This window comes from Ambystoma mexicanum, chromosome 9 (genome assembly GCF_040938575.1).
Source record: "Ambystoma mexicanum isolate Mex_15411 chromosome 9, UKY_AmexF1_1, whole genome shotgun sequence".
Taxonomy (NCBI): Eukaryota; Metazoa; Chordata; class Amphibia; order Caudata; family Ambystomatidae; genus Ambystoma; species Ambystoma mexicanum.
In genome coordinates, this window is record NC_090931.1 from 709,136,158 (window position 1) to 709,148,146 (window position 11,989).

At 41.8% G+C, this 11,989-nt stretch overlaps 1 protein-coding gene across 1 annotated transcript; it reads right to left on the reverse strand.

Moving 5' to 3' along the window:
• Window positions 1–4,228: 4,228 nt before the first annotated feature.
• Window positions 4,229–10,973, reverse strand: LOC138489727 (gamma-crystallin-3-like). Its single transcript, XM_069617371.1, has 3 exons — window positions 10,965–10,973; window positions 6,626–6,868; window positions 4,229–4,504 (listed from the first exon to the last, which is right to left on the reverse strand). The coding sequence occupies exons 1-3, from the start codon at window positions 10,971–10,973 to the stop codon at window positions 4,229–4,231; spliced, it is 528 nt and encodes a 175-aa protein (XP_069473472.1).
• Between the last annotated feature and the right edge of the window lie 1,016 nt (window positions 10,974–11,989).

Consider the following 11,989-nt stretch of genomic DNA (forward strand, 5'->3'; position numbering starts at 1 on the left):
GCTGTGGGGTACACCCACTGGAAGAAGATGGACATGATGCCTGCGAAACACCATAACACAAAGTAGGATACACTGGAAGAGGCAATAAGAGAACGAGGAGATATCTGGGCACATTGGAATTTAGATGCATTGTAGCCTCACTGCCATATCTCGAATCTAGATGATGTCCTAGGCATTTTAGCCTAACTGCCATATATCGAATTTCCATATCTCGATTGTAGCTGATGTCCTATGCATTTTAGCCTCATCACCACATCTCGAATCTAGATGATGTCCAATGCATTTCAGCCTCATTGCCATATTTCGAATTTAGATGCATTTTAGCCTCATTGCCATATCTCGATTGGAGCTGATGTCCTATGCATTTTAGCCTCATTGCCACATCTCAAATCTAGATGGTAACTTTATTGTAACCTTAGAGCACTTCATTTAAATCGTGGAACTTCCATCCCAGGTCCATACTATAATTGCACACTGGTCCAACTGGCGTTAACTAAGCCGATCTCTAACCCACCAATTCTTTCACCACTACGTAGAATTTGTCTATCCACTACTAGTTTGTTTGCCTGCGTCCTCATCGTCCTAAACATTGCAATTCAGCCTAAGATGGCTCCACATTCACCCAACTTGCCTTCACCAACTATGATTATCAACCAGGCACCTAACTTAGACATAATCAACCCTCAGTCACTACCCACCAGTCTCCCTTGTACTACCACAGATAGGAACCTACGACTTAGAGCTAGACTAGCCAAAATGTATGAGCCTCTCGCCCGCTCACTGCCCATTTCACAGAAGTCTATAGAACAGCCGCTTTGATCTAGTCCCTACACTAAAACTTCTAATCCACCACAAAACTTAATCCCCAGATCCCTGCACAACCTCCCCAGTCAGGGCACTCTCGAATTAACACAGGACAAATGTCATATAACTGCTACCAAAAACACAGCCAGCCCTAAAATCAAGGGAGCCCTGATCAATGCCAGATCTTTACTAGCTCACGCTACAGAAATCGCAGACTTGATCCTTAAAGATGATCTTGACTTCCTCGCTATTACCGAGACTTGGCTACACCCTGCAGCAGGCCCCATGCTCATGCTGGCAGTCCCAGATAACTATTCCATCCTGAGGCAAGATCGCCTCAACTGCAGAGGAGGGGGTGTCACCATTATACACAAATGTAGCCTGTCTATGAGACTAGCAACTCCCACCAATGTCCTTTCTTGCAAAACTCTATCAGTCAAAGTCCCACTTACTAATACCCAAACCCTCAATATCCATATGATTGGGTGGCCGACCACAACTGCCTAGCGAACATCACAAATATCTCACCACTAGTCTGGACCGACCACCACCTGGTATCGTTTTTGTTATCTACTGACGGACCCCCAACTCCTCCCATCACCATGGCCCCCCTACCCTCACCAGAAACAAGAAGAACATTACACTAGAAAGACTCATCCCGAATTTACTCCCCACACTTAACACACTTCCCGACAACTTGGATCCAGAGATCCTGGTTGAAGAATACAACAAGGTCATGGCTACCTCGCTGGACCTCATCGCCCCACTTAAACTCAGACCCAGTAAACCGAAAATGCACCTTAACAAATGGTACACACCATTCCTCAAAAACCTAAGGCAGCAAAAAAGAAACTGCGAAGCTACCTGGAAAAAATCCCCCTCAGCCGCAAATAAACTAAAACTTTCCAAACTAGCCTTACTATATAATAAGAAATCTACCTGGCTAAACAAACCTCCTTTGACTCTCGCATATCCCAAGCGAAATCTAATATGAAAGAACTCTTCTCTATACTCAAAGAAGTAGAAACCCCTATATTACCCCCTGATACCTGCACCAAAGATAAAAATTGGTGCTCAGAAATTCAAAATGCCTTAGCAAATAAGATCGTGACCCTGCAAAGCAAAATTTCTAGCAAAAAAGCTGCCCTAAAAGACACGTTCCCATCCAATAGTCCGGATATGTACACAGATCCTACCCGCTTCAAGTTCCCTAAAGTCAATATTCTCGACATAGAAAAAATCATCCTGTCTTTGAAACCTTCTAATTGCCAGGGAGACTTGTGCCCAGCACAGCTCATCAAAGATGCTGCCCGTGACCTTTCACCCTTCATCACTAAACTGATCAATGCCTCCTTTACCACTGGCTCCATCCCCACCAACCTAAAACAATCCTGGGTACTTCCATTACTAAAAAAACCCACTCTTGACCCAGCCATACCTACAAACTACCGGCCCATAACGACTGTTCCCTTCCTACTAAAAATCCTAGATAATGTCACCTATGTACAAATGCAGAAGCACCTGGAAGAACACCACCTCTTAGGATCCAGACAATCAGGGTTCCGCCCTCAACATGGGACCGAAACTGCACTTATCGACCTAAAAGCTCAGATTGGCACACTCAGGGACAAAGGGGAAGTTGCCTTGCTCCTCCTCCTTGATTTATCTGCAACTTTCGACTTTGTCGACCATTCTGTCCTATGCTCACACCTCCACACAGCAGCACACTTCTCTCCCGAGGCCATTACATGGATCACCTCATTCCTTAATGGAAGAACTATGAGGGTCTTCTCTCCAACTGCTGCAGCAGACCCTATACCCATCACCTGTGGTGTCCCACAGGGCTCTTGCGTCACCCCCACACTGTACAACATATTTACCAAGCACCTTTTCGATGATCTGGATCATCTCGGTATCACCTACACTAATTATGCAGATGATACCCAGATCCTCCTTCCGCTTTCTGGAGATTATGGAAAGGATTTGGCCTTGCTAAAAAGGGTGTACATCATCATCCAGGCATGGATGGCCACTCATGGACTATGCCTGAATGATGAGAAAACGGAGCTTATCATCCTGCGATACTACGCCCAGCTTAAAGAAACTCAGCCCGGCCTACAATTCCTTCAGGATAGATGGGAACAATATCAAAGTTGAACAGGAGGTCAAAACACTAGGATTCTACTTGGATTCTAACCTTTCCTTCAAAAGACAACTGAGTTCCCTGGCATCCTCATCTGCATACACGTGCAAATTAATCCGTTCAGCCAAACCATTTCTGTCAGACACTAGCTGCCTCACACTCGCTACAGCCTTATACTATCACGCCTTGACTACTGCGACGCCCTTTACCTGGGAACCTCCAAGGCTACCACCAGCAAGCCATAAACCCTCCAGAACAACGCCCTGAGAGCAGCCCTAGGCATCCCCAGAAGAGAGCACATCTCAGGACTTAGCCAACAGAACAACTGGCTCTCCACTAGAGACAAAATTCTCCTAAAAACGGCATCCCTTACCTACAAATCTCTTAACAATGCCGCCCCGATCTACCTGATTAACAGATTCCATAGACAAGCCTCCGCGAGACCCCTCAGAACTGCATACAAAGACCGCCTCTCTGTCCCAAACTTCAAACTTGCCACTATAGGAGGTAACAGCTTCCCGGTAAAAGCAGCCAAAGTATGGAATTCCTTGCCTCCCAACCTTAGAGTAGACATGCCCTACCTTAATTTCCTTTCCAAGGTAGTGTCTTGGCTGAAATTGAAGGACCACCAAGATAGCTAAGTGCCAAGGCTATCCCTTCATGCTATCCGCATACTGTGTAACCACGTATGCCCACTTTGTACTCTTGCATATACTGTATATATTGCCTGTTTACCTTATTATGCATTGTATATACTCCCTTTGCCAATATGTACATTGTATACTTTGTAACTAAGCTTCGCATATTCTTGTAAATGCTGCACCCTGATACCTCTGGGTATATCTGCACATTATAAATAATAAAACAAACATTCAAAAAAACAAACATCATTCTGGTAGTAGATACTGTTGTTAGCAGTAAGTTGTATTAAACCATGTCATAGTTGGGGTGGCAAGTGTGAGGATGAGTATGCAGAAGGCATGGTAGTGGTGGGTTGAAGTGTGGTTTGCAATGTGAGTGAAACTCGACTATATATGTAGATTTAAATGCATTACCTTTTTAGCGTAACTGCTGTGATGTCTCTACCTTTGTACAAAGTAATGAGGACACATTTTATTTCTCTTCAAATTTAGTAGCCAAGTTTGATCTCTATTTACCTTTTATCAAGCTTTTAAAAACATATTGCAGACACATGTTAATAAGTATGCAAAACAACGGATTCATTCTCTGCTCAAATTTATTATATTACATGAATATGTTAGCCTTCTCCTTGTAGGTAACTTAATAATGATCCCTAACTCTCCTAAAAGAGCCAACTCTAGGGCTTGATGCACTCCAGTCGCTGTATCTCCTGTACTCCCCTGGCCTCAGGTAGTACTGACGTCCTCTGTAATTGGGCTCTTCGTAGAACATCCAGTGTCCGTCCTGCACATTACAGGAGTAGATGTCGTGGTAGCGGAACTGCTCGTGAACATGTGGACAGTCTTCAGAGAACTCCATCATCTGCCCACCAAAGTTTTCTCGCTCATAAACCCTTATTCCGTAGGAGCCACGATGCTGTGATAACAAACAGGACAAGGAAAAAAGAAAGACTATCATTAAGACTCTTCTTTTGAAAAAGAAATGTAGAATAATAAAAAAAACTAAGCACTAAGCCAGTGAGATAGTGCAGAGAGTTAATCAGTTGCCACTGACACCTGTTCCAAACCTGTAACAGGTTCAAATCCAAGCTGGGCCAACTCATCCCTTCATCAAGGTCGAGAAATTGAGTACCATTGAATTGGTAAACAATTAAGCTTTATAGCCTGATCCTGTCGGTGACACCAGGTGGTAATGACCTAGAAGGCTGAACTTAAGCTTGACTCATTACCAACAACTGTAGCCCAAGGTGAGGGTCAGAAAGCTATTTGTTGGCTAGGGGCAACGTGCATATGCTGCAGCAACCCAGACACTTTAACATTGAGAGGTCACATGGGGGGAGGGCAGAAGGTGCAGGAGGAATCTAGGCTACAGAGGGCTTTGACATCGTAAAGAAGGATTCTGGTGACATGAAGAAGGATATGGATGTTGGGAGGCGTGCAACTGTTAAATCACAATGCTCACTCTGCATTCCTGGGGTACTAATAACACATATTATGAAGCAAGAAGAAAAACATCAGATTGTGGAATGAGCTATACAAAAGGTAAATATTATTGCTCTTTGAATGAGGTCATTCTACGTACTTAAATGAACATAGCTACTTCTTTTGTCGGTCATATGCCATTTTTTGAAAATACAAAGTACTTTGTATAAGTTAATATTGTCAGTTTTCACATAATGCAACTGATAATCAATTTATCATTACAAAATAAGCATGCAACATCATTTTAAAATTGATGATAACTCAGTACATTATTGTGTAAGGCAAACTGTAAATCAATAAAAGCACGGCTATGGTAAAATGGCTTAGTAATCCTTAAACAGTGGGGTGGCTGTCACTTGTTTTATTATGCCTATTGTAACAGAACCAAGAATGGATCCTTAAGTGTACAGTATTACTGGGCTACCATGTTATTGTACATCAGGCATTTTTCTTTACTTTTTTAAGATTTAAGCACTTGTATCTCAATAAAGTAAACGTAGGATGTATTAAGGAACTTGGTTCTTTTCAAACATGTTTGTTATGTTAAGAGTGTGTCTCTATATCACACAATAATGTAGTTTTTTGAAAGCTGACAATCAGAAGGAGTCTTATCATTAAATCAGGCATCCTTTTTTATAGAAGAAAACACTAAGGGGTTGATTTTGTATGCCTCAGAGTATTAAAATAAGTGCAAAAATGAGGCATAAAGGGTGTATGCCAGTGGTTAAACTTATTTTACTACTCTGGGGCATTTTCTTCATGTATTGCAAGTGAAGTGTGAGATGGGAAGAGAACTACTTTTTGTCCCCTATTTTTACGCTCCGCACGCAACATCTCTCTGTTTTACACCAGGGTCAGATTTTCATGCCGGAGTAAAAATAAAGGATTATCGTGGACACTAATGGCCATTCACACCTAGTAGAAACAAGGGGATTCCAGAGGAATCCTTTGTAAATGTTATACATAAAGTGTAACTTTCAGTCAGCATTTACATGTTTCACTAAAAGTAGAGTAAAAGGATAAAGGTAATTTCGCCTGTATTTACACTTTCCATTTCCTTTCCATTTTTTGAAGGTTGAAAATGTAATGCAAGTGACTCACCCACAAGTAAGTGCCGGCGTTGACAGTTCCATAAATGCATTTTGCACTTGTTTTTACAAAATGAGCCAGTAAGTCTACACGCAATGAGCCAATTCCTTCTTAAGGCTCTTTTAGCAACTTTATGAATATTTTGGCGAAAAAAGTCATCTTAGTTGCAGAAAATAGATCATGATTAACTCAACAGTCATTTCAATCATCCAATAGTTTGTCCAGGTAATTACTGTACAGTATTGCTGAGTCCTTCCATATGCAACTTTATGCAACCCAAGGTTTTCTTTCCTGAGACTCAAATATGTTTTGGGCTTTTGGGCTTTATGCATGGATTAATTATTATTATGAGTGTTAGCACTACCACACTAACATACTCGATCATGAAGTTTCCTTAATTGGCCAAACCTTGTGAAGAGGTATAGATTAACAATTCATACACAAAATAAAAGGGAATCACACTTACAGGTGGTGCCAATCGGCAGGACCTGATGGAGTCATTGTACCCCATCCACTGCTGGAAGTCTGGGTAATCTCCTCTTCTCAGGTAGTACTGGTGTCCCTGCAAATGGGGGTGTTCATAGAGAATCCAGTTGCCACTTTCCACCCGGATGGAGTTGCAGCGGCTGAAGAAAGAGGTGAGATCAGGGCACTCAGAGCTGCACTCGTAGGAGCGCCCCTGGTAGTTCCTGTCCTCGTAGAAGATGATCTATTTTGAACAAAATAATACAAATTAGACGAGGAGGTCAAAGTGAAAAGGAATCAATGGTAACTGAGTATCTGTCAATAATGCTACTACATATAATAGGCATTCTCAAAGTTATGTACTGTTTGTTTTATTGTTAAAGAATGCCTTTTTGTTTTACATGATAACCTCTTTGAAGCTATCAGCACCCGCAGGAGTGGCACCAGCTGATCCGGTGGCTAAGAAGACTGTCTTACACTATGGTGATGTCTCCTTCCCATGCAGGACACAGGTACCTCTCTTGCAGGCTAGCATTTAGTGGCCAGATTGTCCCCTGAACCCTGGGCACACATCTACTTTGCTCCCCTCACCTTCCACTACCCTTATCTCCCTCGAGGGGCCTCCATTTCCACTACAGCAAGGGACATAAAAAAGTAACACCTTTTCCTTATCTGTGGCAGTTAGAGGTTTTTGTCGCATGTTTTTAAGGGAATTTGTGTGGGTGATCTGCACAGAGCAAAATTCCCTTAAAAACACTTTTGCACCCTAGTTCTCATGCCCTAGGTGCTTGTAGCCATATGTTCCTCAAATAGGGGTTTTACGAGCTGGTAACACACCAGGCCTACATCAAGGCCATTACTTTGCCTGAGCTTCTATCTCGGCCCCCGGGCTGTCAATGCCAGTAAAGCCACTCTTCTTGGTTCATATTGCTGAAGAAACATCACATGCACATTAAGTGCTGCTTTCTAGCTCCGTTGGGCGCTCTGTTGGGCCTGTGGAGGAAACTGCTCAGAGAGCTTTGTTCGGCTTACTAGGATGCATTTTGTGACGTGTGTTGTATTTTGTTCTTCTTACTATCCCTGGCAGTACGTTGATGCATAAAACAAACAGCTACATTCTTGTCACTATGAATCCTTTTGGAATTAATGTTTGCCCCTGTGCATTTTTTGCATATATTTTAAGGTGTGAATATGTCATACCAATGTGGGGTCAGAATCAGCATTTCCAACAGCGGCACCCAGAGCCTGTAACTGGCAGGAGGGCCTGAGTTGACAACATTATTTTGCTACATGAAAATAGCAGGACTTTGCCTCCTCCCCTCGAAATTAGGTCTTTGGAAAACAGAGTCTGGAGTACCTCTTCTTTCTTTAACATTAGATATTTTAAAAGCTCAAAATGTCATAACAGGATTGACAGCAAAAGCAAAATAAAATGGCCTCTACCCCCACATTTTTTCCAAAATATCGAGAATTTGCAGGATCAAAATGATCTAAAGCTCTCATTGCACTTCTAATATAAAATCTATATTGACTGTATCAAACAAGAGGAAAACAATTCAGTAGCACAGCCTTCTTTCACGTATCCCATCCTTTGGATTTCTACCCTCTCCAACCATTAACTTCTTAAAAAAGATGCGTCTCCATGCTACCATCCTATCCTCTCTCTGCCATTGACAAGGTCGGTTCTGCAGCATTTTTGTATCACTTCTACCTCTGATTAGACATGATCAATTGTTGTTTGTTGGTCAATATGAGTTGCTGAACCCTTTGGAAAGCTGTCCCCCATAAAGCTAATTGGATCCTTATCCTCAGCAGCCCCAGAAGACAGGGGAAGGAATAATTGACCTCGGAAGCAGAAGAAAGCTCATTGCCCTCACATGCATCCGCTGTTTCATAAATCGAGAACACTCTACCCTAAAGGTAGTCTAGGTAAAAAAAATACATTCTGCCATGCACGAGTTTCTTGGTATGTGCGAGTCGTCAGCATGGTACATAATAGGCATTGGGCAATAATAAATGCTATGAAATTAAGCACATTTACACAATTTAGTTTTTTTTTTTAAATGGTGGGTATTTATAAAAAACAGGTTTTTATTATAATTTCTCAAGTGTGTTGAAATCATGACACTATTCACATAATTGCATTTTACACCCAAATGATGCAGACGTGATATCTTGGGGTGGTACAATTCCACCACAACGCTTTTTTTGTGTGGATGTCCAGTGAGACAGGATTCAATGACTTTCACTGTTAAGTATGAACAGGGCCAATTCACATGCCCCAAACTAATTTCTTCCATTAATGTCCAGCACAGCCCACAATATAAACAAAATGTATAGCGCCTTGGTAATGCTGCACTGCTGTATTACATGTGTGTATGTGTTTATGAACTCAGACAATGCCCCAATTACAACAACTAATGAATGCATGAAAAAATGCGGTAATTGTCTTGTCCCCAATATCTGGTGCCAAAAGATGTAAAAGCTTCCAAAGATGGAGGGGAGTTAAGCAGACATGAGACACAAGGGAAAGGATAAAGACTTACAATGAGCCTTAGGGGCATTTCATGTTTGCATTCTGGCTGCTTTGAAATTGCTCTCTGTGAGTAAAGGAGGCTCACTTTCTTAGAGCTGAATGTTTTTGCACAATCAGCTCATTGACCTCAGACACATTGGAAGATCTCTGACAATGACCAATTACAAAGAAGCTGCAGAATTAATTTGATTGGACTTCTGATTTTATTTCCCTAAGCACACATTTAATAAGAGCAAACCAAGGATCCAGAATCCTAATCAACATTCCAAAAACTAACAGGGAACTGAAGTACTTGATTAAAGAGCAACAGACTTAAGAGTCCTTTCAAAATTCTGAGGCAATATAACATTCAGCGGCAGGCCGATTCTGCCATAAGGGGCCGCTGCCCAAGTTAAAGACCCAAGCGAAGCAAGGGTTCTTTAACGTGGGTGTTGGGTCTGTTACCTGCAGCCGTTGGCACGCTCCCAATGGTTATACCAGCATAGCAGGTGGGCGCCAAAAGCAAATTTAAAAAGAAAAATGTACCTTTCATCAGTTTGGCGAAGCCGCGACAGGAACTGTAGTTTATCTACAGTGTTGATTCGACAAAGAGGAAAGACTCCTGTTCCCTCTGTGGCTCAGAGGGCTGAAGAAGCGTGTTTCTCTTTATTTTTTACTTCTGGTGCTAAAGGCAATATGGGAGAGGAGGGAGGGGGCAAGGGTTGCCACAGAGCAAGGGGCGTGCAATATGGGAGAGGAGGGAGGGAGCAAGGGTTGCCACAGAGCAAGGGGCGTGCAACCGTAGGAGAGGTCAGAATGCAGACTTGTACCAGAGAATACAGCTGCATTCCAACCATCCAGATAGTCTAGCGCCCCCACCCAGTGAATACATTTATATGAATGGGGATCATTTCACGTTTCCAAAATAAAGCTGTGCTTGGGAAACTACACAAACTGATGTTCAATACATATGCAAATCCATGTATGTGATGTGTAGGACGACCGCAATAGATGGTTAGTTCTTGAAGGTAATCAAACACTGGAGGGGTTTTGGTGTCATCAACTCCATTGGACAGAAAGTTAGTAAACAAGACTATGTTCAATTAAATTTGGGGATGCACAGTGTTCATTATAAACAGACAACTATGTTACCACTACACATCACTATTCAGCCCTCAGCTGGACCATTGTGTACATTCCAGAGGCTGCACCTCCAAAAAGCATAGATGGGTTAGAAGGAATCCATATGCCAGCTGCCAAAATCGTGAACACTTTCAACTGCCTGCTCTATTTTAAGCACACCAATGTTGCAGAAAAAGAGGTAGGAAGAGGGTGATGCAGAGGCGTGCACATTCCTTACGGTGATAATTACCAGACAAACAGCACACAGGTTTCTGCAGAAAAGTATTCTTAGAACAGGGGATGGTGGAGTGGGCAAAGATGTTAAATTAGTTAAGGTTTCTGAAAACACACAAGGGCAACTACCAGAAAGGCAGCGGAAACCCGTTATTTATCCTTGTGGCAAAAGTAGGCAGATAACTAGCAGACTGATAAGGCTCTGGCAGTCCTTAACTGTAATCTAATTCTATGTTTCCAGGGTTTCAATTTTTAATATTAGTGCTATACACCGGAATTGTCAACACGATTACATCCTCTACTAAGGCTATAAAATAACCAGACCAAACCACGAATGACAGGATTTTAGGGAAAAACATAAAAGAGGGGCCAGGCATGTTTTACACAGTTCTTGTCTGAACGGAAATCATAACATGACATTAGTGAATTCTTGTTTCTGAAAGTGGTTCTGAGCCAGAAGCAGCCTTACCTTCCCCATGTTGGCTGCTGGATGGATATGCGACTGAATGAGGTGCATGGGATCCTGGCATCCTTTATATACGTCCTCTGAAGTTACCCCATATAATGGGAACAATATCCTGCATGCACACGGCCTTTTCTGCCCAGTCAGTGCAATATACACAGTGCCTCTTTCAATGTTGTTCATGGCTTTTGTGTGCGTTTGCTTACTGGGAATCCTGCGGCCTCCAAACAGTAACTACTGTTAGGAGATGTTTCACGAAAAGAACTGCATTCTAGTTTTTCACTGCACTTATTTTCACGATCTTTGTCTACGTTTGAAATGGCACAGACAAGAATATTCCGTTTTGAGCTGTGAGGTAAAGATGGAAATAACTGCTTCAGTGGAGGAATTAATTTACACAGCAAATGTGAAACAAAAAACTTCAGTGGAAGGAATAATGGCCAAACAACTCTCACCAGGTATCTGTTTTATATGAATGTGATTTACACAGCATATGGAAGGTGTGTGAAACCTAGTACAATTGTGTTTGTAGAGGGATGAAGAGTTGTCTGACATGTTTTTTTTTGTAGGAGTTTTTAGATTTATGGAATCAATTATTTTTGTGTGTTTGTTTGTATTTTTGGGTGTTTCATTTATTAGAAATGTCATATAATATAGTAGTTTAACTCTATGACACATCCCACCTTAATGATCATAATATTGTGTCCTGAATTATTTTTGTGTGTTTGTTTGTATTTTTGGGTGTTTCATTTTTTAGAAATGTCATATAATATAGTAGTTTAACTCTATGACACATCCCACGTTAATGATCATAATATTGTGTCCTGACTCCTGTAATTGTACGTGTTTATCTTGACATTACATTTATTTCATTTTTATGACTGTTTCCCAATTTTTATTTTTCAGTCATACGAGGTGAAAGAAATATTTACTGCACTATAACCGAAAAAGTGATGGGTGGAACAAGGATGTCATTCACCAAAATGCCAGGGGTAGTGGAAGTGACATCACATGGCCCTTGACCTCTGATG